The 23,668-nt window shown below is 31.9% G+C and overlaps 1 protein-coding gene across 1 annotated transcript; it reads left to right on the top strand.

Moving 5' to 3' along the window:
* Positions 1 to 72: 72 nt before the first annotated feature.
* On the top strand, positions 73 to 23,302 carry stk35 (serine/threonine kinase 35). Its single transcript, NM_001077616.1, is given in 3 exon segments — positions 73 to 719; positions 8,351 to 9,112; positions 22,789 to 23,302. Coding segments are annotated over 2 exon segments (1,221 nt in total). The 5' UTR covers positions 73 to 220; the 3' UTR covers positions 9,073 to 9,112; positions 22,789 to 23,302.
* Positions 23,303 to 23,668: the final 366 nt, after the last annotated feature.

Genomic DNA, 23,668 nt, shown 5'->3' with positions numbered 1-23,668 from the left:
AGAAATGGAACAGTCCGCCAGTTCGCCACGCCCCCTCTGCTCTCTCCTGTTGATGTTTTTATTGTTTATGTCAGTCAGACGATTGATGGAGGAAGTGACAAAAAACACCAAAACAAACTAATCGATTTGACTTTCCGCAACTCTCATTCAGAGACGTTATGAAAAACAGGATTATTGCCCCGAAACATATGCTGTCAACGCAAGGGGTAATAATAAACTCATGGAGCTGCGGAGAGTAACGAGCCTCCGGCGGGGCTGCAAAAGAGCCAAGCCGCCCAGCGCGATCATGTGGCGGGATAGTAAAGTTCTGCGCCCGCTGCCCGTGGAGACCAATAATGATGAGGAACCCATGGAGGAAGACGACTTTTTCTCCTTGGGGTTCCTCAAGAAGGACAATTTCGAGGCTGGGATAGTCTTCACAGCGCCTCGGTATAGTTTAATTCGGGAAGTGGGTCGCGGGAGCTACGGCGTGGTTTACGAGGCCGTCGCCCGGAGGTCTGGAGCTCGTGTGGCGATTAAAAAACTCCGTTGCGACGCGCCTGAAAAAGTGGAGCTGGCGCTGGCTGAGTTCTGGGCCCTGGCGAGCCTGGAGAAAAGGCACGAAAATGTGGTGCAACTGGAGGAGTGTGTCCTGCAGAGAAACGGGATGGCACAGAAGATGAGCCACGGGAACAAACGAAACAAGCAGTATTTGAGATTAGTGGAAACGTCGTTGAAAGGTGCGTTTTTAGTCAGTATATTGAAGCAAAGTTTGTTTTAGGACATTATCCTTAATCATAAAAGTTCAGAAAAGTATAGTTTGTTAATTCTAAATAGGGAAATCATTTTAGCAGCACTGTCAAAGTACTGTCAATTAAATAGTGCTAATGTTGTTTTGTAGTCAGCTTACATGTGTTTTCAGACTGAATATATTAAAAGTAGCGTGGTAAACAATATTGGGACTGTTAAAATAAACGAATGTGCCTGATAAAATCAACTTTCACTCAATAAATTGATTTTATATTCGCACATTCGTTGATTGACAACCTGCTCCCTATGTTGTTTACCAGGCTACTTTGAATATTAGATCTAAAATTGCATGTAAATATCACTTCAAAAATAACATTAGCACTATTGAATTGACTGTGAACAATGTTACTTTGATGGTCATTGTCTGGTAATGTGATTCAATATTTAGAGTTTGTAATATTTGAACCTTTAATGCATAATCTGATTCATTTCATACAGATTATGTCACCAGCAGGAGTAGGTCAGGCTTGTATTGTTTTGTAATACAAATGTATAGAGTTGCACACTTTTAATGCAATGCATTCTGCTTTAATATTATAAAGCATTTTAAAGCAGCATGCATACAGTTGCACATGTTAATGCAATGCATGCACTTTAAAATGATTTATGATTTCATTGTGCATTTCAGTGCATTAACGGGCAAGTAAGGAAGCCAGGCTTTGCATGAGGGAACATCATGTTCTTGTACCCATCATGCTTTAACCCTTTCAGTGCCATATAGGCCAGTTTAGGTAACACCTCTGATGAACTACTTTCATTATTAAATGCAATACTACTTATTTATTTATACATTTACCAAAGGCTCAGCAGTTAATATTTTTTGTTATTATTTTCATAGTTTTTTTTATTGTCAATATTAGTTAAATTCATTGTGTGTTTTCATTAAGCACAAGTACTTTTGTGAATATTTAAATGTTAATATTTTTTTAAAATCTTTGCAATCACAAAAAGTCACACATTTCATAATTAAAATTGTGCATTGCATGAAAATTATTTAATTTGCAAAATTAATTGATTTTTGAAACTTTTTAAATTTCTGATTATTAAAAAATATAAAAAAACATGAAATCATAATTTTTAAGTTATTAAAAATTGTAATTTGCATGTTACGTTAATTGTTTTTGCATGGTCACGAATACCTCGAATATATAGTTTTGGCCTGAAACATTTCTGACATGCCACGATCCATCTAATGGGATTATATAAATGTAAAAATTGTAACGTCATGTTGGTGTATTGTGGCGTGGTTTGGTGTGTTCAGGTGAACAGTGAGTTGTGTGTTTGTGGTGTCGTGTGAGCGCTATATTTGTGTTGGTGCTCAGCAGTTGGAGGATCTATTTTGTGCTGACTGCTGTTACGTAAGTGTCACCATTTTATGGCCTCGTCTACAATGGAAAAACTAAGCCTGACTTTACAGGCTTGTTTAGAAATGATTTTGGTCACCAATTTTGAGCTAAATAATGTTTGTCTATGAATTAATGCCGTGTTTGAATCAACTAGGACAATATTTGGTGTTTGTGCCCTGTTAGCATAATAAAGTTTCTGAAATAAACTAATTTATAGATCATACTTTCGTTCATAACAGAGATTCAGCCAGCAAAACCCCCTAAATTCAAAAGATTTATGCTGTATATTTTTATCAGAAAGTTTTAAGTATTTTTGACTTGGTTTTTTAGTGTTTTTATTTATATATTGTTTTTGTCAGTGCAAGTATAAAGGTTAATTTCTAAATTATAGCATTTGCAAACAAACTATTTATAGATTATTATTAAATGTGATTTTTCATTACTTAATTTTCAATCATGGATTTTGTTTTGTAACCTGTAATTTTAAAATAATAATAATAATAATAAAAAATAATATTTAAAATAGCCGATAGCTGTAACCCATGACTTTTCCATTAGTCGATTTATGTTCTTATTTTACTTTATATGGCTGCAAATTTGCCAGAGTAATTGGCGGTTCATTCAACTATGGCGACCCCTAATAAATTAGGCTCTAAGCCAAAAGACAGTGAGTGAGTGAGTGAGTGAGTGAGTGAGTGAGTGAGTGAGTGAGTGAGTGAGTGAGTGAGTGAGTGGCTGCAAATACCATTTATCGCATGCTATGCATATTTAATCTAATTCAAGTTTCCTTGTATAGTGCTTTTCACAACAATTATTGTATCTGCTCTGTTGCATTTCTGTTAGAAAATATCCAAAGAAAATGGAAAAACCCTATTTGAATAATCGATTACAGTGGAAGATCAATCAATTATGAAAAATAATCCATAGCTGCAGCCCAAAACTTTTTCATTTGTCAAATTTTGTTTGTATTTTACTGTTAATGGCTGCAAATTTGCGGCTGGAAGGGTATCCACCACATAAAACATACACCAGAGTAATTGGCGGTTCATTTCGCTGTGGCGACCCCTGATAAATTAGGCTCTAAGCCAAAGGATAATGAGTGAGTGAGTAAATTAGTGGCTGCAAATATCATTTATCGCATCCTATGCATATTCAATCTAATTCAAGTTCACTTGTATAGTGCTTTTCACAATAATTATTGTATCTGCTCTGTTGCATTTCAGTCACAAAATCTTCAAAGAAAATGGAAAAAGCCTATCTGATTAATCGATTACAGTAAAGGATTAATCAATTACTAAAAATTGTCCATAGCTGCAGCCCAAAACTTTTCCATTAGTCAATTTTTGTTTGTATTATACTGTAAATGGCTGCAAATGTGCATCTTGAGGGGCATCCGCCACATAAAACATATGCCAGAGTAATTGACAGTTCATTCCGCTGTGGCATCCCCTGATAAATCAGGCTGTAAACCAAAGGATAATGAGTGAGTGAGTAAATTAGTGGCTGCAAATATTATTTATCGCATCCTATGCATGTTCAATCTAATTCAAGTTCACTTGTATAGTGCTTTTCACAACAATTATTGTATCTACTCTGTTGCATTTCAGTCACAAAATCTTCAAAGAAAATGGAAAAAGCCTATCTGATTAATCGATTACAGTGATAGATTAATCAATTAATAAAAATAATCCATAGCTGCAGCCCAAGACTTTTCCATCAGTCAATTTTTGTTTGTATTATACTGTAAATGGCTGCAAATGTGCATCTTGAGGGGCATCCGCCACATAAAACTTATGCCAGAGTAATTGACAGTTCATTCCGCTGTGGCATCCCCTGATAAATCAGGCTGTAAACCAAAGGATAATGAGTGAGTGAGTAAATTAGTGGCTGCAAATATCATTTATCGCATCCTATGCATATTCAATCTAATTCAAGTTCACTTGTATAGTGCTTTTCACAACAATTATTGTATCTACTCTGTTGCATTTCAGTCACAAAATCTTCAAAGAAAATGGAAAAAGCCTATCTGATTAATCGATTACAGTGATAGATTAATCAATTAATAAAAATAATCCATAGCTGCAGCCCAAGACTTTTCCATTAGTCAATTTTTGTTTGTATTATACTGTAAATGGCTGCAAATGTGCATCTTGAGGGGCATCCGCCACATAAAACATATGCCAGAGTAATTGACAGTTCATTACGCTGTGGCATCCTCTGATACATCAGGCTGTAAGCCAAAGGATAGTGAGTGAGTGAGTGAGTGAGTGAGTGAGTGAGTGAGTGAGTGGCTGTAAATACAATTTATCGCATCTCATGCATATTTAGTTCAATTCAGGTTTACTTGTATAGCGCTTTTCACAATAATTATTGTTTCAAAGCAGCAAAGGGCACATTATTGCAATACAATCATATTTAGAAAAGTGAATATTATTAGTTACCATGACTTTAGTAATTGCTAATAACTTTAACTACTAACTAATAGCTCTTAACAGTTAAAGTTATTACATATAAATATAGTTAACCTGCATTTATATACTATTTAGGCGAAGTCTATGCTTACTTGTTGAGTGAAGTGTAGATGAAATGAGATGTTGGTGTACATTTGTTTTTGTTAGGATCATCTGAGACACTCATCTTCAAGTGTTTTCAATAGTTTTTGTTATTTTAAAGTCACTTCCACAGGTCACAGTCCACTTATTCTCCATGCATTTCCCAGCCTTTGCATCCTGAATTGAAGTTGTGTTAGCTTGTCGCAGAACGCAGACAGATTACCAGCGCTTAGTCTCTGTTTGGAAAGGCTCCAAACGTGCCGCTCAACCGAAATCTGTGTTCAGCTAAAGTCGGGTGTTTTGCTGGCCTGTCTGAGCTCACTAAACAAACACTTTAGCTCTTGCCAGCTAAACGTTCTTTGTTGAAGGATTGGGTTTGAACAGTAAAGCCGCTGTAGTTTCAACAGGGCCGGCTTTAATCAAACACAGACACCTCTGTTCGCTAATGAGTCCGAAACGACGGCTTATCAGTTACAGACCAGAAACATTCAATAAAGTTTTATCTGACTCAGCAGAAATGGCTCAATCAAGCGCATGAGTAGATTATGAAGTGCATGGGATTGATTTGCAGGCATAATGAATGGGATTTTGTTTTACAATAAGCACAGATGATGATGGTTCTGAATGAGCCCACTTGGAGCAGATTGTTGTGTTTTTCATGCTTTGAAAGCCCAAAAGGGATGAGAAATTATTAGACGCTCAACAAGAAATCAATATTCACCCTATTTAAAGGCCACCTAGGTTACCCCTTTTTTCAGATTTAATATAAGTCTTTTGCGTCTCTAGAATGTGTATATAAAGTTTCAGATCAAAATACCCATCAGATTTTTCATTATACCTTTTACAAGATGCTGTCTTATACTGATTTCCAGCAGGGGGTGGTTTTGTCGTACTGCGCCTTTAAGACGATTCTTTCCCGCCCACTTTCTCGCCCACTACATGCCTCCTCCCTCAGCTGCATCAGACAACAGACAGACTTAAAGGAAGAAGGTCTCACGTAGCGTTTGTGAGATACTACAGTAAGAACTAACCTTTACTAATCAGTATTGTGAAGTTGCATTGATGAGTCACACACAGTATCGTTACAAAGTTAACGCGCGCACACACACACACACACACACACACACACACACACACACACACACACACACACACACCACAGATGACACACACACACACAGGCAGGCAGACAGAGCGCGCTTAGCTTAGTTAAGGCTAACCTCAAGTACTGTGTGGATATCTGTTATGCTAATGTACAAAATAAACCTGATTTAACTTCCACAAACCGGGATTGAAGCGTCTTCTTTTATAATTGTTCTGACACGCGGCTGTGCTGATGAAGTAAAGCTGAAGTAAAACGCTGTAATTAATTACACACATACTCTGTTTTAAAACACTTTAAACATGTGAAACTTACTCTTAATCACATTTGATGATGATTGCTGATCCTAGCGAACAGAACAGAGCTTTTATTCCTGGTTGCTTTGCGTATGTCTGCCTGGTCTTGTTGACATATACACGTGACTACCGGAACATGTTAATGCGCGCAGCTGTCAATCAATTCGGTGGGCGGGGGGAATCGCACACCTACGTAATGGTGCGATCGATTTGAAAACAGCTCCAATTGGCCGACCCTTTTTTTTGTAGTTAAATTGAAAAAAAAGGACTGGGTGTGTTTATATCACCCCAGTATGACGGTCTATACACTATACCAACACACAGATCTGTCCAAACAGCTTGAAAAGTAGATTTTTTACCATAGGTGCCCTTTAAAGAGATAGATCACCCAGAAATGAAAAAAATATCATTATTACTCTTGGGTGGTCAATAGTGGTGTAACAGATCACAAATGTCACATTTCGGATGACATTCTGTTTCTTAGTCACGGATCGGACCATTTTTCGGATCAGCTAAAAAGGGGAGGAGACAAATGTAATTTGCTTTCCATTTATTACAAAAAAAGCACTGCAAAACACTTTTGGCTTTAACAAACAGAACTGAAAACCTGTAATTTTATCAAAAATAAAATGAAAAAATGGTTAGCTGAATAAAAATAATGTCAAATGTTCAGCACTGAAAAATTCACTATTACTACTACTGTTGCTGATAATGCCAAATGTAGAAATTTAACATTATCAGGGCTCGAAATTAACCTTTTGTCTTGGTAGCACTGGTTTACTACACGTTTTCTATTATTTTTTTATATTATTAAAAATACACGTTTTATATTATTATATTAAACTATAAACTGTTAACTCAGTACTTCTGTGTTAGTTAACTCAAAAGACTAAAGATTGAATCTCTTTCTTGATTTTTGCCTTTTCAGATTTGAATGCAGCAATTCGAAGGATTAATAAACCAAATCACTATCATATATATTTTATGTTATGTGGTTCCCGATCTTGTAATGATTAATCTTGCAGCTTACACTACAGGCTAAACAAGTAGTAAAGAAAACACCTTTAGTAAACTTTGTTAATAAGAAACCCACTGCATCCCGAATAACTGACCACAACTGCTTCCGTCATCATTATATTTTGGATTAAAGCCTAAATGGTTTCATACATGTGATGTGAATGATGCGAGAGGCGATCGTTACAATTTTAGGATTAATCTATTAATAAAAAATGTATTAATTTGCGGGTCACCGACCCATACACATCACAGATCAACCGTGATCTGTTACACCCCTCGTAGTCAAAAGTTTGAGTTCGGTATCAATCGATACTGAAATTTAAAAAACGTTAACATCTGAGCTCCAATAACAGTTGTTTCTGTTGAGCGTGTCAACATAATGACCAATCAGTTGTGTTTAAGTGTGCGCTAAAATATAAGCAGGAAATGGATGTTTTTAAACCTTCAGTTCCGATTGGTACCAAACTCTGAACTTTTGACAACCCTACTCTTAACTCAAACTACTTATGTAAAATGAGCTGAATCAACACAATTCTTAAGGGTTTTAAAACAACTTAATTGTTTTATGTTTCACTTAAATTTGTAAAAACAATTACATTAACTTAATTGATTTATGTTGCGACAACATGAAGGAATTCTGTGGAACCCAGAGTTTTTTTTACAGTGTAGGCCTTCACGATATGGTTCTGTGGGTGTTTCTGTTTATTTTGTATTTTCTATTGGATTGAGCTCCGGTGATTGGCTTGGCCATTCTACAGCTTGATTAGACTGCAGCTTGATTCTTTTTTCTGAAAGCATTTGAGAGTTTCCTTGGCAGTGTTTTGGATCATTGTCTTGCTGGAATGTCCACCCTGCTTTCATCTTCATCCTCCTGCTAATGTAGATGTTGGAGTGAAGCAGCTGATATTAATTTACACAGACAAAGGGCAGTTGGTTGCTGAAGAACTACTGAGAGATTTCAGCTGCTGTCTGGGCTTTCACTGCCTTCCTACACCTTTCCTTCATTTGTTCAATGCTGCGTCATTTCTTTTTATTGCACATTTTTTGTAAAATAATTTGTTTTGGTTTCTTTGCACATGGATATCTTTAGGTGTTATCAACATCCGGTGAAAAGTCAATAGCACCTTTAGAAATATGTTTTTTTAGAATGGTGACATGTTCAATACTTATTTCCCCTTACTGTATTTGTAGATGCAATTAGGGTGTGCATAAAAATCCCATGCTAACTGCAATCTGCTTTCGTTCCAGGTGAGCGTATCCTGGGTTACCCAGAGGAACCTTGTTATCTTTGGTTTGTTATGGAGTTCTGCGATGGCGGTGACCTTAATCAGTACATCCTCTCACGACGGCCCGATCCACGGACCAACCGAAGCTTCATGAAACAATTAACCAGTGCTGTGGCCTTCCTCCATAAAAACAACATCGTCCACCGGGACCTCAAACCAGACAACATTCTCATCTCGCAGAAATCCGGCAATCCTGTCATCAAGGTTGCAGACTTTGGTCTCAGCAAGGTGTGCGCGGGACTCAGCTGCATGCAAAACGAAGGCGACGATCAGGTTAATAATAAGAACATAGTGAACATTAATAAGTTCTGGTTATCATCAGCATGCGGATCTGACTTTTACATGGCACCCGAGGTGTGGGAAGGCCATTACACGGCCAAAGCGGACATTTTTGCGCTAGGCATCATCATTTGGGCTATGATTGAACGGATCACGTTTATTGATGCCGAGTCTAAGCGAGAGCTTCTCGGGACGTATGTTCGCCAGGGAACTGAGATCGTCCCGGTGGGTGAAGCCTTGCTGGAGAATCCCAAAATGGTTTTACACATCCCGCAGAAAACACGGAGCATCATGTCGGAGGGCGTCAAGAGGCTTCTGCAGGACATGCTTGCGGTTAATCCACAGGACCGGCCAGATGCATTTCAGCTGGAGGTCAGAATGGACCAGGTCACATGTGCGGCGTAAGAGGACCCGATTGGCCAAAACAAGCATGCAACTTTTTCAGGTGGGTTGAAGTTGTTTTGATATGTTGTTGAAATGCCTGCCACTTTTTATTATTTTACGTTTTGATTTTGTAAATGTTCAGTGACTTGGTTGCTTTATGCATTTTTGTCAGGCGGTACGTTTTATAATATAAAAGAAAGTTGATTTGAGAAAGTTGAAAGGAGAAGAATAGTTGAGTATTAAAGCTTAGAGATCAATTAAATTTCAGAAATTAAGGTTTTAAAACAAAATCAGTTGTTAACTGTATGTGCCTGCTATTTGTTTTTACATTCATGCAAAGAATTATGAAATACTTATGCTTATCGGCTAATATATCGGTTATCGGCCACCAAACCTAAAGAGTTATCGGTTATCGTATCGGTCACAAATTCCACATCAGTGCATCCCTACTATTAACAATCTTCACAGTACTTCAACGACAGCTATGTGTATGTGTTAAAGTGCAGTTCATATCACTGGTCATATCGACATCGGCCAGTAAATGCTATTTTTAATATTAGCTTTATTGATCCAATACCAAAGTAAGCCGATATCTTTAAACCAATTAATTAATTACTTCACATGCTTGCTGCTCATCACTTTTAAAAATTATTTTACAGGTATTTTGATTTTGTAAATGTTCAGTGACTTGGTTGCTTTATGCATTTTTTGTCAGGCGGTATGTTTTATAATATAAAAGAAAGTTTGGAGAAGGATAGTTAATTATTTAAACTTAAAGATCAGTTATAATTCAGAAATTAAGGATTTAAAACAAAATCAGTTGTTAATTGTATGCATTTGAGATTAGTTTTTACATTAATGCAAAACATTATGAAATATTTATGTTTATCGGCTAATATATCGGTTATCGGCCTCCAAATCTAAAGTTATCGGTTATTGTATCGGTCGAAAATCCCATATCAGTGCATTCCAACTAGTAACAATCTTTACAGTACTTCAATGGCATTTATGTGAATTTGTTTATGTTTATAAAATGCAGTTCATATCACTGGTCATATCAATATTGGCCAGTAAATGCGATTTATAATATTTGTATTATCTGTCCAATACCATAGTTAGCCGATATCTTTAAACCAATGAATTATGTATAATTTACTTCACATGCTTGCTGCCTGCCACTTTTTAAATATTTTACAGGTATTTTGAATTTGGTTAATATTCATTGACTTAGTTGCTTTATGCATTTGTTTTATCAAGCTGAAGGTTTTAAAATATAAATGAAAGTTAGAGACGAATAGTTGATTAATAAAGCTCGGATATCAGTTCACATTTTTTAGATGTTAAGGTTTTAAAACAAAATCATTTGTTAATTGTATGTGTAAACTATTTGTTTTTACATTCAAATAAAGAATTATGAAATATTTATGCTTATCGGCTAATATTTTATTTAATAATATTTCTTTATTATATCGGCTAATATTTTATAAGTTTTGCATGCTTGCTGCCTGCCACTTTTTTATTTTACTAGTATTTTGATTTTGGTTGATTCCCAGTGACTTGGTTGCTTTACGCATTTACGAATTTTTTTCGTCAGGCGGTAACTTTTATAATATTAAGGAAAGTTGGAGATGAAAAAATTGATTAATAAAGCTTAGACATCAGTTCACATTTTTCAGAAGTTAAGGTTTTGTTTTTAAATACATGCAAAAAATAATTAAATATTTCTGTTTATTGGCTAAAATATCGGTTATGGGCCTCCAAATGTAGAGTTATCGGTTATCATATTGGTCTAAAATTCCAAATCAGTGCATCCCTACTATTAACAATCTTAACAGTCTTTCAATGCCTGTTATGTAATTGTGTTTATGTATTAAAATACACTTAATATCACTCCAGTACAGAATGATCTTGATTTTGGTTCCTAGAGTTCATCGTCTATTCATGTATTTCTTGCCTTTCCTGCTGCTTTGTAATTCTCTAATCAAAGCCACGTTTTAGGCCTGAGGGGCATCATGTACCCTGCCGTTCCCTGTTTACTTGTGTAATGCCACACCCTGAGCTTCTGTGAACATCCCGTTAATAAGATCTGACACCTTTTTATCCACTGAATGTGAGCTGCCAAAGGCGATCATGTCAAAGCTTCATATGCGACACATTCACAGCCAGGTGCTCTTTGTTTTTTGGATAGGAAACAAATAATGTACGTCAGTAATATAACGAAATGCCTTGCCGCAAAGTTTATTGCATTCTTTTGTGGATTATGCTTTGGACGAGGTTCAACTAAGAACGCTAACGAAAATTCTATGCATTTTAGAAGCTACTGAATTTTATTATATAATAAAGCGATGTTTGTATAGTTTAATTATAGTTTTGCAGTGTTTTATGATGTAAAAATATATTCGTTTAAATACTAAAAATAATTATTAAAATCATTATATATATATATATATATATATATATATATATATATATATATATATATATATATATATATATATATATATATATATATATATATATATATACACAGTTGAAGTCAAAATTATTAGCCCCCCCTGTTTATTTTTTTCCCCAATTTCTGTTTAATGGAGAGAAGATTTTTTCAACACATTTCTAAACATAATAGTTTTAATAACTCATTTCTAATAACTGATTTATTTTATCTTTGCCATAATGACAGTAAATAATATTTGACTAGATATTTTTCAAGACACTTCTAAACAGCTTAAAGTGACATTTAAAGGCTAAACTAGGTTAATTAGGGTAACTAGGCAGGTTAGGGTTATTAGGCAAGTTTTTGTTCGACAATGGTTTGTTCTATAGACTATCGGGAAGGGAAAAAATAGCTTAAAGGGGCTAATAATTTTGACCTTAAAATGGTGTTTAAGAAAATTAAAAACTGCTTTTATTCTAGCCGAAATAAAAAAAAAGACTTTCTCCAAAAGAAAAAATATTATCAGACATACTGTGAAAATTTCCTTGCTCTGTTAAACATCATTTGGAAAATTCAAAGGGGGGCTAATAATTCTGACTTCAACTGTATGAATATATTTTGTGTCAGAAATATTTCATATTTATGCTTAAAAGTGTGTTGTTTATGAACATTTTCTGATTATTAATAATATGCACTTATTGTTTTATTTAATAAATTATAAATGTTCTATAACACCTTTAAACATCTCAAAGCACTATGTAGAAGGTACAAAAATAAAATAAACAATAATAGTTTATAAATAAAAATGCTAAAAAACATCAATATATAGTGTAATAAATAACAAAATCTAAACAAATAATAATAAAAGGTAAAATCACCTTTATCTTACATAAAATTATATTAACTTAAAAGTGATTTCGCTTAAAAAATTATATATAAATATATATATTAGCTATCGTCTTCAATAAAAAAAATACAGTGCATTAATAGAAATCTATAGTCCATATATCAATACAATATATATCATCAATATTTATTTAACATTAATGCTTTAGTTATTTAGATTAATTTGATCAACGATTTCTTTACATTACTGTGACAAGTAAATTGCATGTTATTGACTTTATTGCTGATAAATTTATATAACACCTTTAAACATCTCAAAGCATTATGCAGAAAATACAAAAATCAAATCAAATAAACAACAATAATATAAATGTAAGTAAAAATTATAAAAATATTATTATATAGTATAATAAATATATAATAGAAATAATATAAACAATAAAATTAAATATAAAAAAAAAGATCTATACAAACAACAATAAAAGATCGAATTAACATCCACATAATAACAATAATTATACAATTAAATAATAATTATATATATATATATATATATATATATATATATATATATATATATATATATATATATATAAAATACAGTGCATTAATACAAATCTATAGTCCATATATCAATATCATCAATTAATGTACTTTTTAGATTATTCAGATCAATGTATTATTATTTACATTATTTTGGCTAGTAAATTTTATTTACTTCATTATTGACTATAATTAAATTATACTGACTTTTAACACTGCTATTATTTTGAAATCCTGTGAGTCTGCCATCTAAATAGTGTTAAAGTATAAATCTCGTCACACTCCCAAACCAGGTGTTGTTGTTTTTTTTTTCGTAACCAGAAGTTACGCAACCAGCGGCTTCCCTGCAGAGTTTATTGCATTCTTTTATAGATTCAGCATTGGAGCAGATTCAGCCGAAAAGCCCAAAGGAAATTAAATGCATTTTCGAAGCCTCTTTATAGTACAGTTTTAATCAAAAAATTGCTGCGCTGGAGTCCTGAGGGCAGACCGGTTATTCAGAAACAATGATTTGCACGCATGTCCACTGGAATGCAATGAAGATGGCTGATTTTGGTGTGAGATGGCAGACTCTGTGTTTGACCATGTGTACAGGACTCGTGCGTCACAGCTTTATGGCCCGCTTTTTTCACTGAGCATATAGAGCAGTTATGCAACACACTGGGGCTCTCAGCCTCTTCCTCCCCCCCACGGTCTGAATGGATTCATCCATCCGTCAAAACAACAGTCTGAGTTTGTCTCACAGGGTTTATGCAGGGGTTATGCATTAGGGATGCGCGACATATATCGAAAATACGTAGAGTGGAGAAAAGAGAGGAACATAACAATAGCAAATAAGAGTCAAAATATCTGTGTTTTTTTGTGTGTTATTTATAGTGTTTTAAAGCATCTCAACAATTTATTTCAGTCTGAATTGGATTTAATTGAATCTGAATTTTTTTGTCTTTTCTTTTTTAAATAATTTTGAAATTATGTTTAACAGAGCAAGGACATTTTCACAGTACGTCTGATAATATTTTTTCTTCTGGAGTTTTATTTCGGTTAGAATAAAAGCAGTTTTAATTTTTTTAAACATTATTTTAAGGTCAATATTATTAGTCCCTTTAAGCTACATTTTTTTCGATCTACAGAACAAACCATCATTATATAATGACTTGCCTAATTACTCTAACCTGCCTAGTTAACCTAATTAACCTAGTTAAGCCTTTAAATGTCACTTTAAGCTGTATAGAAGTGTCTTGAAAAATATCTAGTCAAATATTATTTACTGTCATCATGGCACAGATTAAATAAATCAGTTATTAGAAATAAGTTATTAAAACTATTATGATTAGAAATGTGTTGAAACAAAATCTGCTCTCTGTTAAACAGAAATTGTTAAAAATAAATAAATAAACAGGGGGCTAATAACTCTGACCTCAACTGTGTATTTTAAATAGATAATAAAATAAATTTCTCTCGGGAAATTTTGTGTTGCATGAAATATTGTTGTAATAACAACGTTATTGCGTATTGAATATTTTGCTAATGTGGTGCTGTGCTATTATTCATTCTGATTATTGGCACCGGGAGCTCTTCCCTTTTTCTCACCTTTAGACTGGTTATACACACACACACATACACACACACACACACATGATGAATCATTTTCATCGTTTTACGTCAATGAGATCGTTTCATTGGAAATGAGATTCACTTTTGAATTGACAAGAGACATAATGAACCTTTCTGTCATTATACTCTAATAATAAAAAAGAAAGAAACATAGCTAAAACACAGAGAGAAAGACACAGAAAGTGAAACTACTACTACTAATGAGAGAATGACAGAAAGAAAGAAAGAAAGAAAGAAAGACAGAAAGAAAGAAAGAAAGAAAGAAAGAAAGAAAGAAAGAAAGAAAGAAAGAAAGAAAGAAAGAAAGATGAATAAAAGACAGATGGAGAGAATGCAAAACATAAAGAACAAATGATTGAAAGAATGAAATAAGGACGGAACAAAAGATATATGCATAGAAAGAAAAACTGAAAAAAGAAGGAAAGAAAGTATGAAAGAAATATGGAAAGAAAGATGGACAGAGAGAAAGAAAGAAAGCTTTAACAGAAGAAAGTTGGAAAACAAGACAAAAGATGGAAGGAAAGAAAGAAAAAAGTAAGACTGAAAGAATACCAGAATGTAGTAAATGACGACAGAAAAGAGACAGAGATGGATATGAGATGGAAAGTAAAAAACAATGAATGATTGAAAGAATGAAATATAGAAGGACTAAAACAAAGATAGATGGAAAGAATGACAGAAGTAAGCAAAGATGTAACAAAAGATAAAGAAAGAATGAATTAAAGCCAGAACGAACAAAAGATTGAAAGAAAGAAAAAGTAAGACAAAAAGAAGCAAATAAAGATGAAAGAAAGATGAATATGAGAGAAAGTAAAAAAAAAAGGAACGGTTAATAGAATAAAATAAAGACCAACTGAAAGAAACAAAAACAGAATAAGAAAGAATGACAGAAGGAAGGGAAGATGGAACAAAAGAAAAAGAAAGAATGAAATAAAGCCTGAACGGACAAAGGATGGAAAGAAAGAAAAAGTAAGACAGAAAGAAACAAACAAAGAAAGAAAGAAAGAAAGAAACAAACAAAGAAATAATGAAAGAAAGAAAGATGCATATGAGATGAAAAGTAAAAAAATAAATGAATGAATGAAATGAAGAAAAGAATGAATGGAAAACAAAAAGTAAAAAAGAAAGAAAGAATAAATGATGGAAAGAAAAAAATTACATAAGGAAATATGCAATAAATGAAATAAAAAGAGTTAAACTGGTAAAACCGGAACAGAGGAAAGGGAAAAAAATAAGACGGCAAGAAAGAATGAAAAAAAGAAGTAAATAAAGAATAAGAAAGAAAGAAAGAAAGAAGTAAATAAAGAATAAGAAAGAAAGAAAGAAAGAAAGAAAGAAAGAAAGAAAGAAAAAAAGAAAGAAAGAATAAGAAAGAAAGAAAGAAGTAAATAAAGAATAAGAAAGAAAGAAAGAAAGAAAGAAAGAAAGAAAGAATAAGAAAGAAAGAAAGAAAGAAAGAAAGAAAGAAAGAAGTAAATAAAGAATAAGAAAGAAAGAAAGAAAGAAAGAAAGAAGTAAAGAATAAGAAAGAAAGAAAGAAAGAAAGAAAGAAAGAAAGAAAGAAAGAAAGAAAGAAAGAAAGAAAGAAAGAAGTTGAAAAAATATGGAAGGTAAAAAACATACAAAGATGGAATGAAAGAAAACGGAATGAAAAGCAGATAGACGAATAGAAAGAAAAAAGTGCTTATAAGTGTTTTCGAATGACGTACTGTAACTATGTATAATGACTAAAGTAAGCCTGTAGATTTTAGTTTACTTCATAGATGTATTCAATATAATCTGATAAAATGTATGAAACTAAAGGGCATTTCAGTTAAAAGACCTGAATGAAAGATTTAAGAGTTTAAGCACACGCACACTCTTGCCCTCCTGGAGCTGTAGGTCTGGCATCTGTGTCTCTGCCTCACATTTAGAACATTGTGTTCTGATCCTGCAGACCGTGTGTGTGTGGCTGTTACTACAGTCAGATACCGCATATTTACTATGCCTCACTGATTTACTCAATTACTACATTTGGAATATAGCTTAAGCTTCTTTCAATTTTTTTGATAATTGAATAATTTTCAGTTACATCTATTTGTGTACTTTTGTTTTCTTCATTTTACTTCCTTTATTCTTTTATTTTATTTGTGCTTATTACTATTGAAATAGTTTTATGGATTTATCTTTAATCATTATTCTGTTATTATATTAATAATAATTATTATTATTCATTAATTTTCCTTTGGCTTAGTCCCTTATCCACTGCGGAATGGGCCACCAACTATTCCGGCATATTTACTTTACTTTATTTAATATTTTAATATATTGTTTTACACAGCGGATGCCCTTCCAGTCGCAACCCAGTACTAGGAATATAAGTATTATTAATTTAAATATCATACTATTTAATAATTTAAAAAAAATAGCTGATTTAAATCAATTAAAAGAAATACATTCAATAAACAAAGATATATATTAAACGTTATTATTATACAGTATAATTATGTTTATTTTATGATAAAAATGTTAGCTATATTATGTCTATTTTCTTTATTATTTTTATAATTATGATGATTATTATTATTAATATTATTATTATATTGTTATTATTATTGTTGTTGTTAAAACAAGCATATTAAGTTTTCCATATTTTTCTAATTGGTTTATTTTCAATTCTATTTGATCCTTTTTATTTATTTTCTGTTAATTTATTTTATAATTTTTGTTATTATTATGATGAATTTGATTTCTAAATTATAGGAAATTTGCTTTAATTCATAGAAACATATAAAACGAGTCATCTATACTTCAGTATGTGCAGAGAAAATCCTAAAACTGGAGATCAATTAAATAATTTAATTATTGTGGCAATTAAATCCTTATCTGAACAAAAGTGGCTTCAGCAGTCACAAAACTCTAATACTGCAATTAAAGCCTGTATTACTGAACTCGATTAACTTTACATTCACTCCTGAAGATCTGCTGCTTGGAGTCAGTATGCAAATTGTATATGTTGCTTTTATAATTATTATAATTACCCAAAATGCTGCTATTTTGACCACAGAATTCAGATTGAACCATTTCGGTGCTCACATCTTTCACGGAGGAACCGGCTGAGCTGTGATTATAGTCATTATATAAGCGGGTCAGTGAGTTCAGCAGCTGTAAAATACACACTGTGTTTTTACAAGCACATCTGATTCAGCAGAAAGCAAGTGTGTGTTATGCGCAATATAGTGTGTGTGTGTCCCACTTTATATTAATTACTATGTACTTGCATCAAAGAATAAATACAATTTAAGGAATGTGCTCATATTGCAAAACACTTGAGGTGGGATATCGGTAGGGTTAGAGATGGGTTTGGTGGTATGGACAGGTGGGTTAAGGTGTAAGGGATGGTCAGCAGTGTAATTAAAGAAATTAATTACAAATGTAGTTACATGCTCATATTTAATCAATCATAAGTACACTTTAAATTGTATTTATAGAGTAAGTACGTTGTAGCAAATTATTTATTTCAGTGTAAGGACATATTAGTTAAAGTTTAAGGCTATAGTTCAGTCATTTTCGTCAAATATATTATGGATATATTAAGCATGCATCCGCCTATGCAGGCATGCATGGAGGGAACAGAACAGAACCTAAAAGCGTTCATAAACTACTTAAATTAATTAAGAGTTCATGTAAATGCCAGTGACATGAGGCTGATTGCTGCTTACTAGGCTATTACTACGAACTGATTGCAGAAATGACCTAGGAGGAGTTTGGGATGGTAGAGGGAGTGATCAGAACCGGATTTGTACGCATTATGAACAGCTGATGCAAGTTTAACTGACGTGTCCGACTAAACTAAGGCCACGCTCCATTTATATTACAATAATTTCTGGGATTTTGTTCATTAAAAATATAAATGACTATACTTTATACATTCCCGCTCTAAAAAAATGACTCTTACTTGGTTTAATTGAGTTAAATTTGACTGAGTATCTTTGACTAATCTTACATCAGTTAACTTGTCAGTATCATGTTAAATTTACCTAATTTAAATTTACTATCATGTTAAATATTTAAGCGAACACTACTAAATAAAGTAAAAGTCATTTGTTTATACGTATTTACTTTTAAATAAGGATTCAAGTAAATGAATCAAATAAAGTTACATATTTTTTTAGCAAAACAAACTTTGCTTTTATAAATTTAATAAAACTTATTAGTTAAAAGTTAGTATAGATTTTTTTGTCTCGTTTTACGCTTGACCAACTAAATGAATGCCAAAGTTTATTCAACTGATTGTATTTTATTTACATTACAACATCGATGCTGTAAACGGAATCGTAAAAAAATGAAATAAAGTCACATTAACCACTCACCAAAAGTTTATTAGTATGGGAAGTAACACTAGCTACGCATATACCCTATGGTTTTGTCGTGTTCTTTGCTTACCAAGTCAATACTTTTTGATTAAAGTTTACTTAATATTACTAGGTTTTTAGCAATGATTGGAAAACATTAAATATTACAAGTAAATGAGTACTATTATTTAACTCTTTCCACTCAGTCTGATTAATGTATGAAGTAAAATAAAATAAATAAATGCTTATAAAAGACAAAAAATTATACATAAGACAACATTTTTTTAGCCCTTTAATAAAATAGTTTCATTTCAGTTTTCAAGTCAAACAGATTTTTGCCAATCGAAAAAGAGCATTTGTTTTGTTTCGCATTGCGTAATGTCTTTGTGTGTGTGTGTGTGTTGTGGAGATTCAGACTCCTGAAGGAAAGGTGTGGGTGGTTTTGGGGTGTTTTCCAGCATTGTAATGTCGGACTGTTATGCAATCAGGAATAACATTCATCTGATAATCAGGCTGTGTTTCTATTTATTCAGCTCTCTTTTCTGCGTATTTGATTGTTGATCTTTAAATGTTGCGCCAAGTTTTTTTATACAGCTCTAAAATAGACATTATAAGCTATATAAAGGACTTCAGATTTGACACTGTAGGTAAGTCTTTTGAGTTAAATGTTCAATTGTGATTTATTTTATTAATTGTTGATAGTATATCCTTAAAATTTAGTTTACGGAATGTATTTGCGGGAATTAGGAAGAAGGTCTAGGGCTGGGCGATTAATCAAAAAGTAATCAACATGATGACATTCACAACCTATAATCGATTTAATTTTTCCAAGTCTATTTTTATTATTACTTTCCCTACCATGTGTGGAGTCACCTGCGCCCGCTCTGTTAAAGCTGATTTATACCTCTTCAAAAATGTACGCAACGCCACGTAGCGCAAGCTCTGTGATTGGTCGGTTTGATATTGGTTACGTTCATGTGCGGCGTGGTGCAAGTTATTAATTTCAACTATTTTAAAATCAAGTAATGCACCCTTCAATCAGAAATCTCTCACTTGTAATATGTGTGCATATTTACTGTACAAAACTTTCAGTAAACTATGAGGGCAGACAAATAAAATAAATAAATTAATAAATAAATAAATAAATAAATAAATAAATAAATAAATAAATAAATAAATAAATAAATAAATAAATCATTCATTAATAGTATACGAGTTAAAATGTTCAATCAATCCAGATTTAGATTTTAGGCCAGATCGCCTAGCCATATAAAGATCTATATTTCATTTATTGTTATCATTCAACAATTAAAGGTCAAATATTCTATGTTTGAAGACCTTAAATATAGAAGAAAATAATAGTAATAATAATAATGGAAGGTTTAATAAAATTAAAATAATTTCTGCTGCTTGATTTGCCGTCTTAGAAATAGTTAGTTCAGTAGAAATAAAATACAAATGAAAATATATTATGCAGGCATATTTTACACAGAATAATAAAAGAGGCAACAACACAAAAATGACTTAAAATTGAAAATAAAAACTAATTTAAACTATAAATACAATCATAATAAATAATACATTTTTATGAAATTTACTAGACATTTCTGAGTTGTTAATGTATATTATTGAAGTATGTTTTTATACAATACTAATATGTACACGCTCTTTTTTTCTTTTATTGATGTATTTTTTTGTTTCTCAATGTATTTTTTGGTCTTTTTTATGTAAGCTTTATTTTCACAAAAATGTAAAGTGGTGTAAAGTTCTTCTTTTATATAAGCTATTTTATAAATATAACTTTTTATAATAATATTATTAATTCCATTACTACTACTACTACTACTTTTACTAATAGTAATAATAATAGGAGGTTTAATGAAACTAAGGCCATTAACCTAAAATACTTTGCCATTCTGTGAAATATTTAGATTTTTCGTTTAGTTTCATTCATTCATTATCTTTTTGGCTTAGTTAATCAAGGGGCCCACAGCAGAATAAACACAGTGGATGATCTTCCAGCTGCAACCCATCACTGCGAAAATCATTTAGTTCAGTAGAAATAATTTATAAATGAAAGTGTATTATACAGACATATTTTAAAAAGCATAATAAAAGTGGCAACAACACAAAAATGACTTTTAAGTTTAATTTCAAGTTTAAATAAAATATTAATAAATAATAAATACAATTGTTTTATTATTTATAATATTTACTAGCCATTTCTGGGTTTTTAATGTATATAATTGGAGTATGTTTTGATTTGATTTGTTTGTTTGTTTCGAACAGAAATATCATACATAAAAATTATTTAACAAATGATGTTTATAATTGTAATATGTTTTATAATAGAATACTAACATTTGTACAGTTTTTTTTAGCCTGTTGTTATCTTGATTTAGTTTTTTCATGTTTTTCTGTGTATTTTTATAAGCTTTATTTTCATAAATAAAATTTCTACTACTTGATTAGCCATCTTAGAAATAATTAAATTTTTCATTTAGTTTAGTGGAAATAAAATATAAATAAATGAAAGTGTATTATTCAGGCATGTTTTAAAAAGAATATAAAAGAGGCAACAACACAAAAATGACAATTACAAATAAAATGAATACTAATTTAAAGCTTAAATAAATTAATAATAATAATAATAATAATAATAATAAATATAATAGTTTGATTATTTATTAAATTTAATATATGTTTCTGGGTTGTTAATGTATATAATAGGAGTATTTAACATTTTTTTGTTTGTTTTTACAAAGGAATACTAATATTTATACACTTTAGCCTTTTATTATCTTGATTTAGCTTTTCCATGTTTTTTGTGTGTATTTTTATAAGCTTTATTTTCATAAATATGTAAATTTCTTTGAATTTTCTACTTTTATTTAAACTATTTGCTCAAATAAATAATTTTCTATAATAATATTATTACTACTACTACTACTACTGATAATAATACAACTAAAGCCATAAACCTAAGATAATTTCTGCTGTTCGATTTGCCATCTTAAAAATATTTACATTTTTCATTTAGTTTAGTAGAAATTAAATATAAATTAAAGTGAATTATACACTTTCATATATTTAAAAGAACAATAAAAGAGGCAACAACACAAACATGACTTAAAATCAAAAATGAAAACTAATTCAAGCAATAAATACAATAATAATTAATAATAGATTCACTTGTTTGATTATTTATGAATTTGACTAGCCATTTCTGAGTTGTTAATATATATAATTGGAGTATGTTTTACAATAAAATAGTATTTTATACAATATTTTCCCCTGTATCTTATTATTTATTATTATTTTATTGTGTATATTTGTAAGCTTTATTGTCATAAATATGTAAAGCACTTTGAAATTATACTTTTATATAATTTATTTTATAAACTAAATGATTCATAATAATAATAATTATTATAAGAATAATTCTTATTAATATTGTATTTTAGGATACTTATTTCATTGTAATTATTTGTAAAAAGGTCTATAGTTGTTTATGTACACCCTTCATAACAATATTGTCAGGTCAGACATGATAAACATGATTGAACAGACGGGTTATTGGATTTCTCAGACCCAGTTGGCAGAGGATGAAGCGGGATCTGATCCAGGAACAGATTGGATGACACAAAGTGTTGCATCAGTAAATCGTTTATCCGCCAGATGTCCGACACATGGACGTTCAAATACTAGCAGGACGATAAAACATGCAGCCAGAATATACAGTATATTAATGCAATGATCTCAACCTTCTGCAGCTATGACCAACCTAAATGTCCCTCCACTTTGCAAATTAAGTAGTCAACATTTGAAAGTTGCCGAATAGTTTTAGGACAAATTTGATGAAAGGTTTTGAGCCACTTCAAATGTTGACTACTGTATATTATTAACAGTAGTCTTGCGTGTGTGTCTGTATGGTTGAGTAACTCTTTTCTTTGACTCTTTCCACAGGTTTTCACAGTAAGACAGAAGTGAAAAAGGGAAAAAGCCAATCCTGGAACTGTGAATTGACTTTTGCGAACACTTGCAAGAAGCAGAAGTGAAATTAAAGAGATTTCCTGTCTATTTTAAAGACCCATCAGATGGAAATGCTATGCAGGTATCATCATCAACACCCCCAAAACTCATCACAACATCTAATTCCAGATCTCACCAGCAATCCAGTCATATTCCTGCTGTTGTTTTAGACCAGATGTTGCACTTTGTCTGTACCTCTGTCAAAACTACCTACCACTTACCACACAGTATACATGTGAATAGCTAGATGTCGATAATAGGGTCGAGCGAATGTCTGCGAATGCTCTTAAATATGCACCAGACGACAGAGAAGGAAGTTATTCTGAAGCTCACGAGCACGAAGACACACTGTGAACGATATAATGTGAATTTATGCGTGCAAAGTTACACCGTTTCTCCTTTAGGTCACGTTAAATACAGCATTTCTTCCCAAAAAAAAAAAAAAAAACAGAAAAAAATCACCTTTGTGCCTTGTTTTAAAAAGAGAGAGAGAGAGAAAATTGCTTGGATGGGTTTAGTTTTTATTTTAATATATATTCTAAATTATTTTCACACATGCAATATATATATATGCAATTGGAATTCAAAGTTATTTAGATTTCTTTTGTCAGATAATATTGTTTTTATTGTAAAGACACCGATCAGGTATGAATAAAGCAATAGCATTGGTCAGGACATGATGTGATCATCTATGCAGTCAGCTGACGGTGTGTAAATATAGTCTGGTGAGGGATCGAATAACTTTTTATCTTAGTTAATCTTGTTTTTCATCTGTTTGATTTCCTTTCACATCAAAGAAGGCTTTAAAAAGAAT

Source organism: Danio rerio, chromosome 23 (assembly GCF_049306965.1).
Source record: "Danio rerio strain Tuebingen ecotype United States chromosome 23, GRCz12tu, whole genome shotgun sequence".
NCBI classification, from domain to species: domain Eukaryota; kingdom Metazoa; phylum Chordata; class Actinopteri; order Cypriniformes; family Danionidae; genus Danio; species Danio rerio.
The sequence above is the reverse complement of the archived record's forward strand: the minus strand, read 5'-3'. Positions and strand labels throughout refer to the sequence as shown.